Consider the following 25099-nt stretch of genomic DNA (forward strand, 5'->3'; position numbering starts at 1 on the left):
ATTCCACTTTTTTTTTTATAACACTTCACTGACATAGTTCAAGGTTGCATTGTCCATCACAGAAAGTGCAAAAGACTTATCTTTGAAGCATCCTGTGGAGAGGATTTTTATCATAGAGTCTTGCGCCTTCTCAGACCTTGGTATTTGACCATTAAAATGCAATTTTAGAGGGAAAAGATACATTCACATAATTTTGTAATGTGGTTATAAATGTGAACAGTTTGTGATGGTTGATGCTTTACAGCAGTGATCTTATGATCTAAATGTTTAAAAAAGTGCAGAGAACCCCCCTTGCCCATTGAAAATCAGCCTGAATTGCCATTTTGTTTCCTTTCATTATTTTAGCTTGATATTGTGTTCATGTTTGTCAATTTCTGTTTGAGAGAGGAACCTTTAGATAAGCCTAATCTGAGTTTCACCCCTCACTCACAACATGTCTAGTTGCTGCATTGCATTATGGTCTCATGAAGCTACTGTCAATTCTCACATTTCTAGAATGGACTTATCTCTGTTTAACAGATGACAGTTTTTGTAAAGTAATGAATCTAGAAAGAAGTTCTTGCTCTTTGATTAAATAATAATTAAACTTTTCTGCAATTAAAGTCCATGGCGGCTAAGCAGGAAATATCTCAATTTCTTATACGGAAAACTACAAATTACCACTACAAATTATACCTAGTTGTTTTAAATATAGTCTTTTAGGTTTAATTTCCCTTTGAAAAGGTTTGGGAATTAATGTTAATTAATGTTGAAACTGAAACTATACAAACTGAAACTGAAATAATCTATAACTTTCACATGGAGGCCCCTTAATTTTGGACTGCAGCCAGCTGGTACCTGTTTCGGTTTTCTCACAGTACAATTTGATAAAAAGCTGTGAACATGACACCAAGATGGGAGTTGGCAAGAGAGAGAGGGAGCACTCTGTGTCCCTCAGAGATCTATAAATACACTGAAAGCATTAAACCCTAAAAGCATTACAATCACTCTGTCCCCTGGGTAGGGAATCTGCCTTCTGCTGTTTCAGACTACCGACCACTGAAACAGTGGATGTCTGAGGATAGCTTGGACTTAAGCCTGTCTGGAATTTCTCCATCAATGTAAGAGGCAAAAACTGAGACATATGGCCAGTTATTGATTGGTGGCTTGTTGCGGTTACATTGCTGTGACTAGAGATAGAGTCACCAGGAGATCTGAGCTGAGTGCTGCTGTTGGTTTCCCTGCATCTTTAAAGGACTTTAGATGAGGGAGCAGAGGTGATGGGATTGTAAATTCAGAAATTCCGGGCTATGATTTATATTTAAGTCACTTAAAGGAGGAAAATGTTCAAAATGTTACCACTGATTGGCTGTGCAGCCTTCGGAAATGCAAGTCTCACTTGGCATTTTAAGACTTCTGATGAACCTTCAGTTTTCCCACACAGACATCTGGGTGGGTGGTCCCCAGCTCCCTGCATGGACCCGACTGGGAGGCCTCACTCAATTAAGATCCAACTGCTGCTGCCGACTTGACAGGCTGTTACATTTTGCCGTGGCAGCCGCTGAGCTGCAGGCAACAGATTAGAGAGTGAATGGTGTTTCTCTGTGGAGGATGAATCCTCCCTGACTACTGTCCCTCTCTGCTGTCACTTCTCATCTCTCCCTCCCTGTCTCGTCCTCCTCTCCATCCTATATTTTTCCTCCTCCTTCCACTCTCCTTCCTCACTTCATGCTACAATGCATGCATGTGACATCAGCCTAATTAAAGATCAAAGAAGAAATATGCTTATCAGAATACGAGTGTTTCTACTGCTACAGTTTTGTTAACATGAATTTTTAATTTTTTTATTGATAATACATTTAATATTGTATTGTTATATATAAGTTAAGCAAGTCTCCAGTTTAAAGAATTTTCCAGAGAGCAAGCATTAAAGTATATTTAGTAGCAATTTAGTAGTAACTTCAAAGTTGCGGGACTTACAAGAGCACCGGTTTTAATAAATGATGAGCCGAATATGTTTGTGAGAAAGAAGAGACCTTTTCAGCGAGGACACAGAAGGACACAACGGCAAGACTGGGGAAAGCCCAGGGTGTGTTTTTCCAACTCTGAAACAACTGGATGTCCAAGCAATACAGCATAAAAACGACGGTACTGTACTTCTGATAGGAAATGAAAGTTGACATGTTCCACAATGGTTGCCTGAGAAGGCTGTGTAGCATCTTCTGGCTTAACAAGATCACAACCTTGGAATTATACAAAAAGTTAAAAACAAGAACACCATCATCAAAATAAGGAAGAGGTGACTGTGAAAGCTTGCAATGGAGGCAGTTTGCACTGACTGGACTCCAGGTAAAAGAACAATGGAGGGTGCTCATTGTGGCTTTATGCCCCAGAATGCAACCTTTTCATTTGCCAATCAAACGCCATTCCCCTAGTTTGGAACCCAGGCTTTCAGTGGAAAATATGAGCCACAAAGGATAATTTATAACAGTTTTTTCATCTGAGTGCTACCGCCAATGACTAGCATTTATTTAATGTGTTAAATTGATGGCATTAACATTTTTTTTATTAATTTTTCAGATGTCAAATAATCCATGCCACCATACTGTACATCCCACTTAAACTCCACAACAAGTTGTTTTCTTAGCATCTGTCTAATTGTTATTAATGACGCAGAATAGCAGTGTTATCTTTAAATTCACAAAAACAACGTCTTCTCTTTTCAGGAAAATTATTCAATTATAAATGCTGTAATTTGTATTTAAATAATTTTATGAAAACTGAAAAGATTGCTGATGTTGATCATTGTCGACATTTAGTGAAGTTTAAGTCTGGAAACAAGCCCTACAGCTCAGACATTTGCCTGCAGTATTTTCTGCTGAATATTTAATGAAGGAATGGAAAGATATTGCTAAATTCCCTTTTTAATAAAAACGGGTTTATGGTCAGTGCACCAGTTTTGAGAACTGACTATTCAGAAGCCTGACTCTAAACAACTATTTCTGCTGTTGTATTATTGATGTGGTTTTTGCTTTAACAAAGATCCAGCAGGAAAATTCTTATGGTAACTAGTGCAGATAGGCTTTCAATTGGACTGTACAGTGTGTGTCCACACTCAAGTTGAACTTGAGCAGGCAAAAGTTTATGCAAAAGTAAAGAAAATGAACTTGAATCATAGTGTTAGATACACCATTTGTTGGATGCTTTCATACCAAAGACCTTGCAGTGGCATACATGTTTTGCATGAGTGGGCCAATTTGGAAAGAAACCCTTTAGATTTACAGTCATGGAGGTTTATAGGATCACTACAGATGGCAACAGGCTTTAATGGATACGGTACTGTATGTTAAGTCACAGTGTCAATTCATGTCTGTTAAGTACGTTCAGTGCAACCCCCAGAAGAGAAAGGTGTTTTTTTAAATAAAGTTGAATGTACAGCTACCGAGAAAGCCTCTTACATTTCCACAGCTATACAGTAAAGTTTGCGTAATTAAATTGAGGGTTTATTTACCTTTGTTTCACCTTTTATCTAAATACAAAAAACTAATGGTCTCTTTGATGAAGAAAACGAGAAAAAAAATACTTAAACACAAACACACATGCATTGCCAAGTGGTTGCACTAACTCTTGAAACACTTCAACCCAGCTTTAGCTGTAGAGCCTCAAATTCTCAGAGGAGAGACGGAGAGCCTGTGGCAGAACAAAACAGAGAGAGGAGAGTGAAACAGGAAAAGGCAGAGCAGAACAGGTTATTTTCTGTCTCCTCTACTCCTCAAGTCACCTCCTTTTCCTTTTTTTTTTACATGTAAGAGATAAGGCAAGTAAAAAACAGATCTTGCAAGTGTCTGCTTTCCTGACAAATTTAGAATGACATATCTTAGAAGAAACCCCAAATCCAGCATATTCCTTCTACCTAAATATGCATTACTGCTAACATTGTGCACAGGCTTTTGCAATGTCTTATTCACCTGGGTATCCCTGTCCTTACGCACAGTATTTATACTGACTTTAAGACTTGTGAAGCTTAAATCCTCTTCAATGTGCCAGAGATAATAAGGAACAAATATTTAATTTATGTCCCTTTTTTCACCCTATACAGCTTGAGACTGCAGAGCCAGCCTGCTTTTTTGCAACAGGGCATAGAAAGGCCACATGTGTCCAGGTAATTAAACTTAAAGAGTAATTGGACTAACACACCACTATAAATAGTAGCTGAGCAATAGCTAGAAATTACGGTGTTGCTGCTTTATCTTTGTCAGATTGTGCTTTCCGTGTCTGCATGAAGTTAAATCCACAAATTGGGGTTAGTGTGTATGCTGTAAAGAAGCTGTAATGATAACAGCCGAGGTCCCCAATTTATCCTGAGGAGAATGTTGCTGCAGCATTTAAAGCTGTAGAAGAAGGTGAAGGGTTTTTCTCAATTATAGCTCGGTCAGTTCAAATGATGATTTAATATGTTAGGCTGGCAACAGCAGAGAACAACAAGTTGAAAGTTGGAGGATCATTTCTGGCTTGTCTTTCCACCCTCCTGTGAGGTGTTATAATTGGCTTCAAGAAAATGGAGACACGGAGGCAAGGGTAAGGGTGATGAAAAAGGAAACCTGGAAAACAAGAGAGTAAAATAGACGCATTTGACTGTGGGAATAGCCATGGACACAGAGAGTGTGGAAAAGAGCAGGAAAAGAAGGAGAGGAAGTGTAGCTGATTGAGAAGAGAAAGCGATAGGAGAGACAGAGGGGGTAACCCTCCTTGGCTGTCACAGCAGTTTACACTCATTAGCAGAGCTCTGCCTTTGAAGCCCTTTATCTCCAGCGACACGTTTCACAGAGAGAAAACACACACACATACAGACATGCTATGCAAACATACTGCACACACACTGATGCGTACTTACATTTAAAAAGCACACACAAATTTAAAAAAAACATATAAACCTAGGTTCATCCAGTCACAAATCACCCATACTAATCAAGTCGTCTAATTATATAAGCAGTGGTTCCTTATGTAAGATGCTTCCCCTACGACTGGCTATCCATAATGCATGAAGTCTTGTATTTGGTTCATGGTGACACATCCTACCTTCCTCCACAGCCTCACTGTATCTGGGCAGACCAGAAAAAAAGACGAAGAATAAGAAGGTCATGTATCTGAGCATAAATATGCTCAACTGTATTCAGCCACTTTTAACACAATTCATTGTTAAAGAACCCATGGAAAATTGTTACCCACCTCTGCATGTCCTCTGAGCATGAGCTACATTAGCATCTTTTATGCTACAGTACATTAATGCAATGTCAGGAGAACTTTAAGAATTAGAAAACCTTGCGTTAATTTCATGTGGGAGTGTTTGTGCGTTATTCAAAGATGGTTACCCCACTGCTTGTCTTTGAAACAGCCTAGATTAGCTGCTTTGGTTGTGCTACATATTTGTATGTATTGCGTTAATTTAATAATGGATTTTACTTACTAATAAATGTGGCTTTGCAGCTATTTTGCCACAGGTTTGCTAACACTTCTGTAGTTCTTTTCGCCAATCGTAGCGGTAGGAAATTCACAGCAACAATGACTCAGAATTACAACTAGGAGGCTAACATGTGCAATTTTTTTTGGCTGGTCATAAATACAGTCAAAGAAGAATAATATAAACTCATTGTTTCAGTTTTCAGCTGGCTGTATCTCTGATCAACTCAGTTTCCACAGGCAGAAGAAAAGCTGTTATAAACCATCAGTTAGTACGCTACTTGCCCAGCACCAAAAGACAGGCAGACCACCACAAGCTGTCAAATGTACTGTAGTATAGCAACAAGCTATTGAGGCAAAAGTATTTCTCAGGAGTTCAGAGAGACCAGAACAGAACTAAAAGAACAGTAAATATTTTACTTATATTTGTCATGTGGTCAGAAACACAACCCTAAATTAGTGCTAATGTTGCTACGTGTCTGCTGGATGTGTTAATAACAAGCAACTAACATGTTTGTGTTTACAGCTCATTGTGCTGCCATCGAGTAGCCCCCCCAAAATAATTCTTTCACTTTTGAGTGTCGAAAAATTATCCTCTCTAAGTCATAAGTAACTTGAGAATACAAAAAATGTCATTATAGTGAAACATACAGTTTGAGGGATAAATTGCCAGGTTTGACTAAACTTTCTCAGGTTTCACTAAACTGCTTTTAAAACAAAAAGAGACATTTGACTAAAAACAGGCTATATAAAAAGATGTTGAGCCACAAACAGACTGAACACTTAACAGTAACAATGAGAAGGGAACTGGTATTGTAAAACTCCCGGCACACTTTGCAGAACACATGATGCCCTGTCACATTACTAGAGACTGTAAGGTTATTATCTTTATCTCTGAGACAGAGCCTCGGGGTGTGTTTGTACTCGATGGGGAAAGCAATGAGCCTCATATTGACTTTCCACAGCCCATTTCCCAAAAAAATTATTTAGCGAGATTTAAAAATGAACTGTTTTTTAATGGGGACTTTGGGACAAAAAGCAATTCTTTTCCACTTGGTCTGTGATAACAAGCTTAAAAAATTATTTAGTTTTTATTAAAGTTTTACCTAAATGTAGTATTGTGTGTGTGGTGTGCTGAGATGCTGTTTTAGCAGCCAAATCATTTCTCTTGGAGGCTTCTGACTGCACTGTTTTCAGACTTTGATTTGAACAAGAAAATTGAGGTAAAGTCCCAAAAGTGCTACACCAAAGTATTGGTAATGGGCTGGCTGAGCAACAGCAATAAGCAATTAATTACAGCAAGAAGGAACAGGCTGGGGAAAGAAATGAAACGAGTGAACCATTGAGAGAAAAATCGCACAAAATGATAAATGGTGTGGGGGACAAAGAAACAAGACATTTAACATCCTAAATTTTCTAAAAAGATTGAAACACGCACATTGATCCGGATATATACTGTATATATTCAGACTAATGTTATTTATTTGTTTACGCTACACTTTACAGCTTGTTGTTTAATCTTTAGTAATATTTGCTAAGATTCACTGTTGTTTGTTTATTCCCACCCAACAAATACTTACTTTATGACTAAATACTTTTTACACAAAACTAATTACACCCCTACAGTCTCAAATGTACATTGTGTTTAGTTTATACTAAGATGGTGACCAAGTTAAAGGTTCAGTGTGTAATGGATCTATTGACAGAAATACAATAGATCCATATGTTTTCAGTGGTGTGTAAAGACCATGTATAATAAAACGTTATGTTTTTATTACCTTAGAATGAGCCATTCATATCTACATAACCGCGTGCACCCCCTTCCATGGACGTTGCATCGTCATGTTTCTACAGTAGCTGAAAACGGACAAACGGACATACAGCGCTACAGAGCGTGTTTCATCACTACATTCTTGTTGTTCTACTGGTAGAATTCAGGCAGTGCAGACAGTCATCATTATGTTGAATATGTACTTCAGAAGAAGAAGAAGTAGTAATAACACACTGCAGGGGTCTGCAAATAAATTTTGCATCGGAGTAATATTTTCAACCATTAGATGGTGAAGGAGAATATAAGCCATAATACTGACTTGCATTAGGATGTTATTTGCTTAGCTCAGTTGGTAAGGCGCAGGACTTTCCAACCCAAGGTTAGTGGGTTTGATTTCACTTTGAAAAGTTTTTTTTTTCTCTCTTCAACAAATGCAAATGTTTCACAGATCACGGCATGTGCTGCACTGTTTTTGTTTCAGAGTTTGACCCACATCCATCAACCTACAGACGCTTTTGTAATTCCCCAGTATCTCCAGGCAGAGGACATTTATGGGAATCATGTTTTCTGACGGCTCTTTCAGAGGTGTGTCAAGCAGGCTACAGACTCTTTTAATGTCATTCAGAATTTTTCAAGGTAAAAGCTCAGTTACTGCATTACAGTAAACAAGCTTCTCGCACTTTTATTTTGTAGGTAAAACCACTAAAGAGGAAGTGATTATGTGAGTAACTGTTGCTGTCATGACTGAGATCTATTTCAGCACCGCTATCAAAGTATTTAGTTGATTATATTTTTTTGCCGCTATCAAAGCACCACGATCTGGCAACGGGCCATATATTAGTGTTGGCGGGCAGTTTTGGCGAGGGTCCATAATCACAGAGAGAATGAATGTGTTTCCCTTGTCAATGTTTGTATAAACTTTTTCTAATGTGTGGTTTTTAAAATTTATATGTGGTGCAGAAACAGTGACTTGGCCTACATTATCCATGTTATCTGTCAGTGGCTAAGTCAAAATAACATGGTTTTACTGAATAATTAAGTAAATATAATTTCTTAATAAATATACCTAAAGAACACTCATTTCTTGACTGGCCACTCTCTGCTGTCTCAGAGGAGAGACCTTTTGTGCTGTTGTTAGCCACTGTAGCAGTCCTACGCTCTTTGAAAGGTTAGGGGGCAGTGGTAGACTGGACAGATGGTTGTAATTCACAATCCTCACCACTGATGCCACTAAATCTTAAACACTGAACCTTTAAATGTTGTACCTGCTAAACATGAGCATATTTGTAGTGTCATTGTTGCCATGTTAGCATGCTGATGTTACCATTTCACACAAAGCACAGCTGCTAGCATGGCTGTAGACTCTTAGCAAAAACAGAAGATGTTATCTCTGTTGAACTGCTTCCTGTTTAAAATCCTGAGAGACTGACCTTACACATACAGTGGACAGCTGTAATATGTGTCTAAATTCATCCTACAAAAAAAGCATATTCCTCTTGTTGATTTAATTAGTAAATAAAATCATCCATTTTTCCATTTCATGGTCAATACATGTCCATCTGTAACAAAACATTTGTAATGGATCAATATCATTTACAGTCTTATACTGTTTCCAGAGTCTTAATTCCTGCTTCCAATATGCCTACATTTGAAACAGTGAGAGACAAAGAACCCTGCTGATTCAAGATAGCACTGAGTCATTGACTGCCGCTTGTCCAAATATGGCGTTAGAAAATCATCAGAAGAGGAGAGTAATGAGTGTTTAGCTCTGTAATAAACCTCTGAAATTGTCCTCTCATAATGTTTCATGCTCAGATTTAATTATATTGACCAAAAGCAAATGTTTAACCTATGCACATACACATAACTGTACCTAAGTGAACACAAATACGCTGGCACATACACAGGAGACACTATAATTCAAAGCATTTCTATGAAAGTGGTGTTAGATGGACAGGATGGAATGGCCTTGGTACATAAAAGGCTGTCTCTGCCCACCACTGTGATGATAACAGTAAGACACCATACACAATGCACGCACACCATCTGCACACAGTCAATACAGATATGGTCAGAACTACAGCACTATCAGCAGCGTCATTCAGATTTTCTGACATCACTCACGAGAGTTTCTTATAAAGATGGAACAAAGCAGAAGAAACAGCGCAAAAGATCAAGACAAACATGGAGACCTCCCTATGACACACCGAGAGGGGGGAGGCACACAAACAAAGAACATGGTCAATTATTCACCACATCTTGCAGCAATCCATTACACTGCATTTATTATACATCATATGGCCAGCAACATGCTATGCAAGCCTGAGCAGCTTCCCTCCCTTGCTGGAGTCAGAGAGGCTTTGTGCAATACATCACATAAAACTAACACATTGGTACATACAGTAGACTGTGTAAAACATGGACGTAGTCTCCATGACTTCACCCATAGGTTTCTCCAATGCCATTGTGAAGCTCAATGTAAAGGGCTCCCGGCAGCTCCTCACATCACCAGTGCCTGACTCTGGCTAATCCAAAAATGGGCAAAGAGGAGGAGCTGAGGCAGGCCGAATGAAGCCTGGTTGCTTAACCACCAAGTGGCTAGCCACCTAAGAAGGTACCCGCTTTTAACGGCCAAGTCCTTCTTATGCATAACTTTAAGCCTTAATATAATTTAACGGGTATGTTAAATAAAGAATTCACCCCCTGTACAGTTACAGGGAAATTAAATATAAATTTTTTGAACCAGGCTGTAAACATGTTTATTTCTGCTGGGAAGTTGAACATGGAGGTCTATGGAGACTGACTCACTTTTGGAGCCAGCTTCAAGTGGCCATTCCATGAATAGCAGTTTTTTGCACCTCCTTGTTTGCTTAATTTTTCAGCCCCTGAAGTTGCCGCACTTGATTGGCACTGACATGAGCAAGGAAGTGAGTGCACAGGCGTGCTCACACGCTGACAAAGGCACAAACACACACACATGCAAACAGCACACAGAGGCTCTAACAGATACAAACATGATGTATGTCTGCTGCCAGTTACATCACAGACGTCAGACAGTTAAAAACACTATACCATGGAGAAGACACTTAGACAAACATATCACCATTGGCAACCCTCATCAGCACAGAAAAGGACCCCGGAGAACAATCCTTGTGTGACATTTCTATGAATGGCATTGTCTGTCTGTCAGGTGGTCCACCACTTTGAACCAGACTAAAATATCTCTTCAACTAGGGAATGCCTTGCCAGGAATTTTTGTACGGCCAATAATGGTGCCCAGAAGATAAAGCCTACCAGAGACATTTTAGAGGAGACACGCCACTCAATCATAAGTCTATGGGGAAAGCCTGTGATGGCAAAGATGGCGGTTATCCCGCCCCTCCCGCTAGAAAGCCAGTCGCATGTTTTTAACAGCCAGAATCATATTGTGTCATCAATCAATCGTGTGGTGACGCATGCATAGTAGAAGTATAACTGCTCAGGAACAATGCTTTTTAAACCTTATTTTGGGGCTAAGTCGTTAAACTTTTCAACTATTTTTATCAGATTTTACTGCTGATTCTATTCATGTAGTTTTTATGTCCCAGTGACCAGTAAAAGTGCAGTTCTGGCTCTCTCCCGATTCATTCAGATAATCATGTTGGTGATCCTCTGACCTTTTGTTCATCCCCAACAGCATGTCAAAAATTTCAAATATCCAGTGAAATATCTCAACATCTATTGGATGGCTTGGCACAAAACACAAAACTCTGTTTCTCAAAACCGAGTTCACCAAGTTCTGTACTTTAAAGCTCGGACTTGGCAAGTTCGGCTCGGGAGTACAAACTTCCAGGAACGGGAGCACGCAGTCAGTCATTCAGCTATTGGAACTTGATGATGGCCGGACCGTTAGCGGGCGGGACCTCACATCTCCGAAAACGTCGTAGCAATTTTTAAAATCAGCTCTGTCTTGAGAAATCAATCACATATTTGTAGTTTAAACAACTATATTCCCACATTAAAAACTCTTAAAACTATTATATATGACACAAGAACAGCAGTATTATAAGTTACAGTTCTGCGTTTTCTCGTCCGACATTTCCACTTTTTGGCAACGAAATGCATCTGGGATATCTGGCGATCCAAAGTCCACACAAGTCACCACCGATGCAGGCTCGGTAAAACGGGCGGAGCGAGAACACATCCAGGTATTTGACTGTACTTGGCTAGATGCGGACTTTTGAATTGGAACAGTACTTTGGCTGCGACTTATGACGTTTCACACAAGCACAGACAAGAACGCAGATTGAGAAACAGCCCATGAAGTTGACAATAGTGAAATATTGCAATAAAATTTGGTTCAAACATTCATGTTCCCCTAATAACTTAAGTGACTGCTTTATGTTGCATCTAGCACCACCAGGTCAGTTTTAATTTTTCCAATACTGTACCTGAATAACTAACAATATTCTAGTCAGCCCAAACTGTCACGATCCTGTCTACCATGTCATATTTTGTACTTTTAGTCAGTTTTATTATCTGTTGTTTTGGTCTGTTGGGTTTTGGGGTTCTGTCTGTCTGTCGTCTAGTGTTTAGTAACCTTTGTCATGTCTGTTACCCCAGTGATCCCTCTGCATGTCTGTCTCTGTTTTCCCCCGCTCTCTTCGCCTACCTGTGCCTCCTTAGCCTCATGTCTGTCACCTGTGTTGCTCCCGCCCTGCTCGTTAGTCCCTGTGTGTATATATACCTGGTGTTTCTGTAATGTCTTTGTTGGGTCATTGTATGCTGTCTCCCTGAGTTGCTGTGTGATTGCTTGTTGTGTCTCCCTGTTTTCTTTGGATTACGTTGTTTTTGGACTCTGATTACCAGCCACTCTGCCAGTAAGTGTGCTCGCCTTTTGTTTTCTACAATAAACCCTTTTTGAACTGTACCTCCTCTGCCTTGCGTCCTGCATTTGGGTCCTCCAATCTGCTCAACCCTGCCTTCACCACAAATCTAAGACACAAACTGTATTTGGTGTCTAGTGCTAATTAGCAAATGTTAGCATGCTAACATGCTAAACTCATATGGTTCAACTGGAAAACATTATAGCCAAACTGTTAAACATCAGCATGTTTACATTTCCATGCTGACATTAGCATTTAGCTCAGAGCAATGCTGTGCCTACTTCCACACAGGCTTTCAGCTTAAACTGTATTTAGTGTTTAGTGCCAATTAACATGCTAATTTACTGAACTCAGATGTTTCAGAGTACACCTGAAACTGACAAAATCAGTATAGCATTGTCCGTGTGAACATGTAAGCATACATTGGTTCAAAGCACTACTATGCTAAGTATTGTCTTGCAGAGCTGCTAGCGTGGCTGTAGATGTTCAGTATGGTTAAAACTTCTGTCCTTGGTAACTTTCCATAGATATTAGGTTACATACACTTTGGCTGAGTAAACGGGCAACTTCAGTTGACTTTGTCTCAACTAGCTCATGCTCTTAACCAGAGTATTACAGGGGATAAGCACGTCAAGGACACCATAATGAACATGGTTGTGAGAAGAAATAGTGAACACACTATAGTTCAACTGGAAAGGCTCTTGTCAAATGTCTCTTAAGCCTTTACTCCTAGATATTACAAAATTTGTTTGTTGTTTTTGCTTGATGCACCTATATGCTTTGATTACAGCGCTTGATTGCATTTTTAAGTGATTATATAATGAACAGACTAAAGGTTGTATGGGTGAACAAATGGTTGAATGCACACCAGAATGACAAAATGGATAACAAGTGAAATGAGAGCATTTTCTGTTTATGCAATAAAAACAACCATACTGTAGAGCAGACTCACTTCCATACTGGTGAGATTACAACGGTGAGTTCCAGCAAACCAGCCACTGGTGGAGCACTGGTTAATGTCCACCTCCTGCAGGTTCACATCCACACGAACAACACCCCTGCCAGAAAGGAAGAAGAAGAAAGGTGGTGAGGAAGGAGAATAATCACAGAATGATGAGAAGAGACAGAGGAAATAGTGTGAGGGAAATCATGAGAGAAGATTCTGCAAAGATAGAGAGGAGGAAGAGATAAAAGAGAGGCAATGATAAAGAGATGAAATTAAATGAGCGGGGAGCGTTGGAAAGAATAAAGTAAAAATGAAAGATGCAATTAGTAGATTATGATACATGATAACCAAACAAATAATACATGAAATACATTTTGTGGGAATGTAAGAACAGCGTAATAAAAGGAAAGACAGGATAAAAAAATTAGGGATAAAGTAATGTTGTAGATGTGAGACGGACAAAAAGGGAGGGGGAAAAGGTGGCGAGATCGTACAAGGTTAAGCAAGCCGGTGTGAGGGCGAGGAGGAAGGAGGACGCGGAGTCAGAAGGCCAGAATGAAAGAGAAGAAAATTAAAAAGAACAGGAAGAGTAATACTCGGGGGAAGTAAGGTCGAGGGTGGAAGAAACGGGGAAGGGGAGAGTGGTAATAGAGAGGAATGAAAGAAATGGATCGAAAGTGGGAAAGAAATTAAGAGTGATGGGAGTGAAAAATTAAGCGGCAGAGAGGGCGGGAGAGGAGGGTAAAGAAACAAAAGCAAAGTTGAAATTTTAATAAATACTTGCACAACAAGGTTATACTATTTCTTCCTAGACATGCACTGGGTATAAAGATTCCATTGTTTTGGTCAGAATAGGGCACTCTACAATATCGTGCGGTCTCAAGAACTCTCTCTCTTACTTTTTTAATAAAACAAAAGCTTCCTTCCATTAAAAGAATAGAAACAGTTGTTTTTTAAAATTCTGTTCATTCTTAAACCAATTATTTTACAATCTATTTTCATTCTATACACTGAATTACCAATTGTACTGATAGGTGGTGGGTTATGGATCGGGAAGATGGAAGTGTGTCATGACTGCTGCCCAAGGAGCTGACTCTGGATCTGTCCCATGAGTTTGCCAGTGGCTGAAATCTCTCTGGTGTGTTTCCAATGAAACCACTGTACACTATCTGTCCATCACTGGAAGCTGTCACTGTTTGCCTCTCTGTCCCTTCCTGCAGCTGCACACTCTCATGCCCAGCCCTCTGCTTTATTCTCTCTATCTGTGACTGTCTCAGCCCTAACTCCCTAGACCTGCCCTCCCCAAGCTATCCACCAGATTCCCTCAGCTGTTCCCTCTGTTCCCCATCACCTGTGCCTCGTCCACACCTGGGCCACATTCAGCCTTAACAAAACGTAGCAAAGCGTTTATTTAAACCGAAATGGCCTTTTTACTCTTTATATACACATTGTTGCTGATTAGTTAAGACCCCTGACACACCTACCAAAGAATCTACTTTAAAGTCCTGCATTTATATGGTGTATTCCACCTACTTCTCACCAGTATCTCACTTGCTCATCACCTTCTCACCATACTAGTTCACTTCCTTTGTTCCTTGCCAGATGCTATGTTGCTGTGTCAAGTCTCAAGTCTTGGTTCCCTGTTTCTGCCTGCATTACCTGGATTTAATCTTTACCTGTTTGTTGGACTTTGAATTCCTGCCTTCTACATACTGGATTTGTTTGCTTATGCTGGACTGCTGGTTTTGACCCTTTCCTGCCTCACCCTTCCTGTAAGCTTTTGTACTTCCATTTTTGTGTTAAATCATTGTACTGCACCAGCTCTGCCTCAATTGTCTGCAGTTGGATCCTACCCCTGTATATTTGATACCCTGCTTGCACCAGTTGTCACAGAAGCAGCTGGTTATTGCAGAGCATTTAGCAGCTAATGAGCCAGATATTTTCTTTGGAGTTGGTGGAGACCAAAATAGAGCTAAAAGGAAAGTGAAAATTGGATTTATTTATTAGGTGCCCAGAAACTATAAAATTAATGTTTATGTTGCTTTCTGAAAGATGTGCTGGACTTTATTGCATTATACAGAGGTTATTCTATTAATAAGCCTACCCTCATTGATATAAATGGGGTGGACAGAATAATAGAAACACCTGTGATAGAATGACACAGTTCAACAGGCCCACCACAACCTGCAGCCTCCAAAATGATCATACAGTTGAATCAATACTACTGCAATACATTTGGCTAGGTGTACCTCCTAAACTGACAACTAGAAGAGAATTTCTATCAAAAAAATTCTTTGGTACTATTTTTAGCTGTAGATAAATACACCTTCAGCGTTCTAGTGAGTATTTAACATGGTATATTTGGGATTCAAACTGCAATCCTCGTGTTCGTCATAGTGAAGTAACCACCCAGTGTTTGGCTGATCATTCATTGTTGTGTTTTCATGGGATTTGTTGACAATGAATTGTCGCCATGTTTCTACAGTAGCCGAAAACGGACAAACGGTGCTACAGAGGACGTTTTTGTCACTACGTTGTTCTTCTTCTGGTATAATTCCGACAGTGTAGAAGCTTGTCACTACGTTCAATGCGTACGAAGAAGAGATAATAATAATAATAATATACATTCTCTGAGTAAGTCATTTGGTTTGTTAGAAGTAAGAAGAGAAGTGAAATTTGGATAAAAGGAGGAACACACATTATTTAGCACGAGCCGACGGAGCATGAATCTTCGTTGTCAAAGAAGCAAAAACACGATGAAGCCACACAAAGTCAGCATGACAGCAAAAATGAAGGTGCTGGTGCGGGAAAGACGTTTTCCAAGCGGCGCTGCAGTTGCTTGTTTTCTGATGGACAGGTAATTAAGTTAGTTCAACTTTAGCAATGTAAATGAAAACTGTTGTTTAATAGCTTTAGCTAGAAGCTGGGCATAAGCACCGAGAAGTAATGTGTTCCTTTATCAGTGGTGTAAAATATGTAGCTGGATTAATTAGGCTATTGCTTCGCTACACAAATGTACAATTTGATAATTGAAAGAATAAATGCCCATTAAAACGTTGCACCATTTTACCACAAGCTGAAATTATGGCTATTAGTACTATGTTTCTAATGTATTTCAAAAAATAAAAAATAAATTTTTGGAAGATTTGCAGATTGCTTATCTAAATGCAGAAAGTGGAGAGAGAAGTTAATCCTCACCTGTTAATGCCTTTTGTAAACGTCATGTATTATGTGGTTTATAATGGACTATGGTGCAGAAAAAGTGAGCTACATTTTCCAGTTATCTCTCATTGGTCATACTTGCACTAGATGTATGGGGGGGGCAAAACCTCACCACTGGATTTCACAAAAAATTACACGCTTAACCTTTAAAGGCACTGATTTAGTTAGGTTAGTTTCTTAATATCTGTTGGATAGTATTGTTTGTTTTGGTTTTAAAGACAGTAATTACATGGGCAGTGTTTTCTCTTCCTTTGGGTACTCTTCAGCAACATTGCAGACACATGGTGTTTGCACATCTGTAATGTTGTTCTTCCATTCCATATTTATATATTTCTACATTTATTTATGTTGACTGTATGTTTGTCTACATGTAGCACCTTATCACCACAGCAAATTCCTCGTATGTGTAAAACACTACTTGGCAATAAAGCTCCTTCTTATTCTGAAACGCTCATGTTTTCTCTCTGCTTGTATACCCAAACATCTCTGCAGGACCCTGTTGAACTTTAAAATTCAATACATGGAGCATGCTGGTCTATGCAGCAGTGAGCCATCACACATGAATGTGATTGCAATACAGCCTGAGAAGAAAACTTCTGGAGACTTAGACGAGTGGAGCTAAAGTCACTTCAGCTACAGCTGTATAGCAGACTGTGTAGAGACTCACTCACTCACATAAAGCATACTTAGTCTGATTTAGCCTCTCCATTCACTAATTTGCTCCACCATCGTACAAACTGAACATTTACATGCATTGTCTTTCTCCTCTGTGGGTCGGTGGATGGGCCTGACACCTGTTACCTCCATCTGCCTGTTGGGAAGTGGGAACAAACAACCATGGAGAGAGGCTTTGGCTACCAGCTCCACACAACCAAACAGAAAGACGTGTGTGTGTGAGATAGATGTGTGCGCTCTAGTCTGTGTTTACAGGTCAAGGCTTGGTAGAGACTAAAAGCAGTAGAAATAGCCGATATGCGATAGATGCCAGATCTGAGCACCATCTGTGGACCCATGCAAAGTAACACATAGCACATAGTTTGAGCGTCACGAAGCAAAACTACAGCCAGAATAGACACACAATGATATTTTTAGTCTTTAACATGTGAAAATCTATCACTGTTTACTAAATTGTCCAAAATAACAAAGTCAGTTATTTATCGTACTGAGGTTTCTTGTATTTAAGTGTGCATTACGTAGCTACGTCTTTAAGTCACTGCCAGAACAATTAATTTCTAGCAGTTTTGCTAACAAGTGACAGCCGCTTCTTTGCTCCCTAGCATGAGGTGGATATTATGATTTATTCTCCCTCCTCTATCTAGCAGCTATGGGAACCCATCTTGGTTTAGCGTGTTAGGATGCTAACATTAGAAAGCTACAGAAAAATAGTGGTGGACCAACCAACATTGCCATCCTTTGAACCGTGTCACAATAGCATGGCCAAAACACACAAAGTCTAAAGGTACATCAAGATATTGACTTACTAAATCTAACTTATGAGTCAATATTGTCTTGTGATTTTTATGTAATGGCTCATAATTGTGAGTATTTTTATCATGTGGAACTTTTCAGAAATTAGCGCCTCTGCTTTTGTATTCCCTCTTTAGCACTACTGAACTGGACAAACAGGTTACAAATACTACCTTAATCATTCAGGCTTTCCAACACCTACTGTGTAAAACTGCATTACAGTATTTGCATTATGCGCAATGGACACTGTTCTCTAGGTGTGGTGTTCCTGCATAATCCCACCCAAGGTGAAGGCTGGTGGTGGCTGAGTCTTCAGACTGACTGTCATTTGTTTGTTTCATGGCTCAACACCAGCAGATGGACAGAAATAATCACCTTTTACAGTTCTACAGAATGTAAACTAAGCAGTGCCTCGGGGCAGTTTCTCTCTCCCTCCCTATGTCATAAACCTGATTCAAATTTGCAGTTATTTACATTTTGAGTAGGTTTACAAAAACTAATGTTTATGTAGGCTGATCTTTAAATTTGGCCTGGAAGGACAGCAAAAAGGGGGATAAGAGATGAGAAAGAGGATGCTTTGAGGTAGAAAGTAGAAGACAAGCAACTGACTCCATCATCTACACTAGCTTATGCTTTTCTGTCTGGAGCCAACAAACTTCCTATTTTTAGAAATGTCATCACAGGACTGAGATGGGATGACCACATCTAGAGTTATAAGAAGTAGAGTGAGGAGGAAAACAGCATGCGTCCAGTGGTGTAGTTGCAGACAATCATTTCACTCAATTAGAGTGTATCTTTCTACAAGACACACTCTGGTTTTAACAAGCACTTTATTATGTTTCCTGCTCCAACTCTAACCACAGATGAAGACCATGTGAATTGACTGCAAGTTGGAAAAAGCTAGTAGTTGTCAAACTACATTACTTTTTTGTCTAAGAATAAAACATACATGGTTCTGGCAATATACACCAATTCCACCATCAAACGGCAATTGTTACGGCTGCCACCAGCACCCGTCTGTAATTTTACCTGTGTGTATCTGTTTTCGCTGACGCTTCTTGATTGGCCAGTCCGAGATTGGGCGCGCCCAGAGCGGTGTGGCCATAAGCCTGCTCAGCATAACAGATACACACAGGTAAAATTACAGACAGGTGCCAGTGGCAGCCGTAACACAATGAAAATGTTTTATATTGTAAAAGCAGTGATCAGGAATATATTGTCTATATGCCTATGCAGCTTCACAAATGAAATTTGATGAACAAGTTAAAGTATCCAACTTTTCCTCTTCTTCTGTCAAGTCACACTTGTGTCACTTGTGAAATATCACAATAATTTTAGCACTCACACAAAAAGCCTGTTGGCTGTGCTTGAACAGTCAATTGATTAATTATGAATTCCTTCACTGAATTAATTTAATATAGCTGAACATGAAAGTGCACTTAAGGCATCTAACACAAGCAGATCTTCCATTTCTCTCAACTAGTTAAACATCCTCATCACTGCATGTTGATGGTTTTAGACAGGAAGTATCCCAGACAGGCAGTGCACAATTTTTGGAAGCAAACTGAGCATCAAAGCCAAAAATGTGTGGGCTGTTTCAGTGAATTGAAACTGTACTGTACAAAACATTTAACTGAAAGGTTTAAAGTCTCACTCATACAGTACATAGCTTGCTATATAAGCTATAACTGAAGACCATGATGATTCTGATCAAACTGATTCTGTGGTAACTCCGCCCTCATCTTCATCACCACCGGATGCTGTGCGGCAACAGCAATGGCCACAGTGCAATTCCCAAAACTGTCCAGACCAGCTCCTGGTCACGTCACAAGTTCCATAACCCAAGAGTAACCATCCTGAGAGCAGGTAATGATGCAGCACTTTGCTCAGGGACACATCAACAGGGTGGATCCTTGCCAACCTGAGGCCCAAATTACCATCATGAGCAAGGCTGAGCAACATTTGTGTCTTCCGAATAAAATGTCACCCACATCCATTTGTGCTTTTTGTGTGGTTGCAGTTATGGTGGATTTTACTAAAACATTTTACTGGAGGTGTAAGTAGATGTGGGTGAAAGTTTGTGGCAGAATTCTGGCTCCAAAAATTTAGACACTGGCACTGAGGACAAACCATCTCTCGTTTTTGAACGGGTTTTCCTGAGCAACCATTAAATGAGTTGTGTGATAGTATTGAAGTGGACACCTTTGTGTGTGAAACATCTCTGCTCAAACGGATGTGAGGGTTTAGTGCACCTGAAATTCAGAGTGGCTACATTGTTTATTCATGATTTAATTGATCTTTTCGAGACACTTGGACTGGAGCCCTGAAATATGAGATCCATTGGTGATTTGATGCACCTAACTGCTGTCCACACACACACACAAATGTCATCTTGTATAGATTCCTTTACCAACAAACACACAGTAAAGCCTGCAGTGTCCATAAGATAGTGGGATACAGCAGTAGAGATGCACATCTGTGCTTTGACAGGCAAGCATATTAAATGAGAGAGGTCTACCTGTGTCTGTGAAGCCTCTTTTACTGGTGAGCCATCTGTTTCCTGCATCAAGGCTGCAGTTGATCAAGAAGGATCCATATTTACATGAAGTCCCATAGTGCATTACTGTTAATCACATGCGGGATGCTTAGTTTTGGTAGGCCTTAATGAGTGAAGTGTTTTAACAGCTGGAATGGATTGATTGATTGATAGACCTTCCACTTTTCAAGTACTCTGTAGCCTAAAAACTATGGAATACCTTAATACATGTAATATAATTGTTTTCTCATTTTGAGGACAAAAAGTGCTGTTACAAAACTCATTAAAAACATACTGTATGTTTTACCTCTCTCCCTCCCTCTCTCTCTTTCACACACACACACACACACACACACACACACACACACACACACACATAAACACTTCCTCTCACCTGAACTCTGGAGCAGAGTTGCTCTTCAGTCCATAGAAGCCAGCAGACAAGGTGAGCAGCCAGTGGGGCACAAACGCCCCGTGTTCGCACTCCAGGTACGGTGCGGACCACTTGATCTGGTTTTTGTCCAAGAGGTAACTTCCACTCTTGGTGCCCGATGCCTCCGGCACTCTTCTGTGCATGTGTGGTCTCCTCCCGTCCCTAAACTCATTAAACCAGTCGGACTCCGGGCTCCTGCTCTTCAGGTGGCGGTGCGCAGAGCTGGAAAAGTCCTGCAGCACCACCTCCTTCTCGGTTCTGGTCGCCTGGAGGAAAACGTGGGGGCCCGGAGTCGGCGCGTCCGCGTGGAAGGTCACCACCGCCCTGTGGATTTTGGGGTCCCCCTCGAGGATACTCTGGACTAGCGCATGGTACCAGTGGATGTCCCTCTGCAGGGTGTGCTCCCTGGACCTGTTGGCCTGCAGGATCATATTCAGGAAGTTTGTGGCGTGCGCCACAGTGTCCAGGATGCTGTGCAGGGAATAGTGGGAGGCGACATGAAGGCCGCCTCGCAGGCTGCTCAGCTCGTACCTCCGCGAACAGTTGACCTGCCTCAGCGCCGAGGAGTCCCCGGTATGCAGGAAAGCGGTCACCACCCTCGGCAGGTCCTCCTCAATTTTGTGCGCCACCACCGTGCGCTCGGTGGCTGGTACGGGGTAGTAGGTCGGGTGGTGGGGCGGCTCCCTGTTGATGTTTTGGGTGCTTAAGACTGGCGGGCTCTTCTCGTCTCGGTCATTATCAGACCACTCCACATAACCGTAGTTTGATCCCAAAACGAGCCCCGTTTGCAGAAGCAGCGGGATGACCAGTAGAGCCATGTCGGTCCTTTTTATAGGCGTAGAGAAGAAACCGTGGAAACTTGGCAAAGTCTGGTGAGCATAACCAAAGCCACTCTCTTTCTTCTGTCGTTTCACTGGATTAGAAAGACTTTGAGAAGCACAAACCAGAGAATGTCCTGAATTTCATACCCATGATCAATCTGCAAACGATAAAGGCTCTCCACTTCTCCTCCTGTGCATGTTTTTGTTTTCCCTTTAATCTTCTCCGTTTTTACAGCACCATATTTGATCGAAACAGCTGCTCAGACACCCTCCAGCCTCCTAACTCATAAGAAAACAACACTGACTCCGCAGCAGCCCGCCCTCCATTCACATGAAGCGACGTTACGATCGAGTGCTGGCGCTCTCTTATTACTCCATCTCGGAGAAATCCATGTGAGAGGAGTAGGATGACGAGGAACGGAGCAAATTGTTCTTGAAGTTCCGTCCCTCCCAATAAAACTCTAATAGGCCACCTAGCGCGTCGCCCACCAGTGTGTGTGGTTGTTTCACACTGCCAGTCTGCCGAAGGTGGGCGGGGCGTGGGAAAGACTGGAGCTGTCCGGTGCTGAAAGTAGCGCCCGTAGGAAGAATAGCGAGGGAGGGGGTGTCAGTTAGATTGAATCTAAAATTAGAATACAATAGAATAGATAGAATGACAGCATTCAAGATTCAACCATATACACACGTGTATTTATAATATTATATAGATACTTACAGTAGCCTGTGTTTACCCTAAACATTACACCCATGCATTATTGTTAAATAGCCTATTTTAATCCAAAACCCTTTTGTCTCAATTTGCTCACACGTTGCCAACTACTTACCCACGATCCCCTAAAATTTTAAAGCAAACAAATTTTACTCACGTTTTCCCACCTGAACATTATATATATAGTTTGTAATCCCAATTGTCCATACTGTAACTTTGCTATGCTGTTATATTCTGTAAACAAGACATCTATTGCATGTCTGTCCATCCTGGGAGAGGGATCCCACTTCTGTTGCTCCTCCTGAAGTTACTTTCATGTTTCTCCCCATTAAAGGGGTTTTTGGGGGGACTTTTCCCTTAGGCTATTCTAAGGGCAGATGATGTCAAATGCTGTACAGTGGGTCTCAAAATGGGGTCTGTGGACCCCCATGGGTCCTTGAGGGGGTTCCTAGCAAAAAGGGCAATCATTTATTTTCACTATATTTCCATCCATAAGTAACACAATGACAGAAAAACTTACGGGTTTCATACACTTCTGTAACATCTAAAAGTAAAAATCTCCGTGTTCTAATTTGTGTCAGTTTAGGGGTGTAGGGCCTATATAGCCCACACCTTCCAAAAACATTGGACACTCAAAAAAAATTTGCCATTACTGCATTCGGCCCCAGACTGTAAATGGGTGTTGCGGCGTGCAGCTTGCCCGGGGTGACTTGCAGGCCGTTGCCATGGCAGTAGAAGGTGATGATGGCACAGATCTCCTCATGCATCCCGATGCCCACTGCAGCAGGCGACGAGGAAACCTGTCTACATCTAGCCTGGTGACAAATTAGCCTTGTATGTGAACATGTGACAGTGCAACAGATATTTAGGCCGATGGATAACTGGTGATAGAACTGACACTACAGACAAGAAAGTCCTTGTAAATCACACAAATCGCTATCAACTCTTTTCATTCATTTTGTACATTGGCTTAAACGACTAAGCAGACTCCAGACCTCATCAAAAAAATCGTGTGTATGTAGTGGAGATGGTGAATTAGGTGGCAGAAAAGAGACAGTACCAAGTAGTGAGGGAGCATCAGAAGGCAAGAGATGAGACTGTACAAAGTGACTGCTCCTGCACCTTCTATTTCTATTTCAACTTCTTTTTACAAGCTGCACTGCCTCCCCTGGCCTGATGAATATTTGATAGGAATTTGCTGCTTCATCTGCTTGCTTTACAACTTGAGTCTGTATAACCGCAGCAGCAGTAGAAAGGCTGCCATACCAGCCCTTCTTTCTCCCACGCTCCCTGTTCTCCCAAAGGTTCCTTTAGATTTCCTCAGAGGGGAGCAAGGGAAGGGGGAAAAGGCTTATGAGCAAAAGGGTGTTTCCTCCTATGATCTTTTCTTACCCATGCAGGGAGCTGTGTTTGAACAAGTAAAGTTGCTGTCAGTGGGAAGGTGACCAGTGTGCAATAGAAGAGTGTACAATGTTGTGCTTTTAAGGCTGTGGGTTTGTTTTATCTAGAATCAAACACTAACTGGAAAGGCACTGGAAAATACATCAAAATCAAAACATCAAACATCATCATCAAAACACTGAGTTGATTGACAGGAAGCTGCTTTTCAGAGGCTTACAGTTTTCTCTAAATTATATTGAGTCATCTGTCTTGATCCATCTCACAGTCGTGTAGGATTTGAATATTTATAGGTATCAATTGTGGTTTACTGTCATAACAGCATCTTCTTGTTCAGCCTCATTTTCAACCAGTGCAGAAGCTGTCAACAGCATCAAAGCTCTAAATCTTTTTTCCTATTTTGGTTGCTGTGCAGCTGCTGGATGTTCAGTAAGAATGTTGGAACGCGACTTGGTTTAACCTGAGTTTGATGTGGTGATGGATATGGCTACTCATGTCTTTTCCTCTGACAGTTCTCTTTAGACTAGTTAGAAAGTGACAAAGAAGGAGATGAAGAAGAATGATGGGGACATTTATGAAAATAGAAAAAGATCTGAACTAATTTCATTCACTTATCTGAACTAATTCTTAGTCATTTAGTCAGTTTTGTGGTGTTGTAAAATAGAAACAAGCCATCAAGTGGGAAAATATGAGGTTCAAAACAGTAATTCCAAAACTTCTGTGAATTTCCACCGTTAGAATCAATCTCTTGGCTAAATGCCAATGATCTGACTGCCAGATCAACTGCAATGAAGGTACAAAAGGCTTCTGAAAACTGTAACTGTTTCCAATGAACAGTCTGCCAAAGGAAGCACAGTTTATCAACCAATGCTGATGAAAAAATCTATTTCATCTGCAAATATCAGCACAATGTTCTAAATCAATGGTCTGAGTGTGTAGTGTTGAAGCATCTTACTAATGTTGGCAAGAAATGGGGCTCCTCAGACACGTGTTCCCTTTGTTAATGGTAGTAAAATCTGGAAGGTGAACCTATCCCAGCACACACTAGGGAAGAATGAAAAATGAAAAATTTGCCTCTATTACAAGAACAATCCACAAACACATTCATCCTGGAATTCCCTCCAATGGATAACTGAGAGCTTCCATTTCACTAAGTGTTCAAAATTTAAATAAACAACTCAGTTACAGTCTTCTTCACAACATGGACGTCCACTGAGGAGCTTCACTGAGAGGTTGCACAGGTTTACATTTTAAGAAGGTCTTCTGGCCGTCTGAAGTGTTTCTATAGGAGTTTGCATCCCTCCTTATCTGTGTGGGTTTTTTCCAGCTTAATCCAAAGGTAAGACACACTGATTAATAGTTGCCCTTAACTGGTGTTCCTCCCATTTACTGAAGAAAAATGACCAGTGTGGCTGGATGCTCTTCCTCCCTGTAAGGCATATGGGGTCCCTCAGTGCCCTCACCTGGTCTCAGTACCAGTATATGACCCCCT

At 40.7% G+C, this 25099-nt stretch overlaps 1 protein-coding gene across 1 annotated transcript in view; it reads right to left on the reverse strand.

The window, feature by feature from the left end:
- The window catches only part of LOC123973149 (probable G-protein coupled receptor 158), a 71927-nt gene extending 50270 nt beyond the window's left edge, over positions 1 to 21657 (reverse strand). The window contains exons 1-2 of the mRNA XM_046053048.1: positions 20641 to 21657; positions 13028 to 13133 (exon numbers count right to left, since the gene is read on the reverse strand). Coding sequence (XP_045909004.1) covers positions 13028 to 13133; positions 20641 to 21497 — 963 coding nt within the window. The 5' untranslated portion in view covers positions 21498 to 21657. The remainder of the gene's footprint in view (positions 1 to 13027; positions 13134 to 20640) is intronic.
- Between the last annotated feature and the right edge of the window lie 3442 nt (positions 21658 to 25099).

This window comes from Micropterus dolomieu, linkage group LG06, assembly GCF_021292245.1.
Source record: "Micropterus dolomieu isolate WLL.071019.BEF.003 ecotype Adirondacks linkage group LG06, ASM2129224v1, whole genome shotgun sequence".
NCBI lineage: Eukaryota > Metazoa > Chordata > Actinopteri > Centrarchiformes > Centrarchidae > Micropterus > Micropterus dolomieu.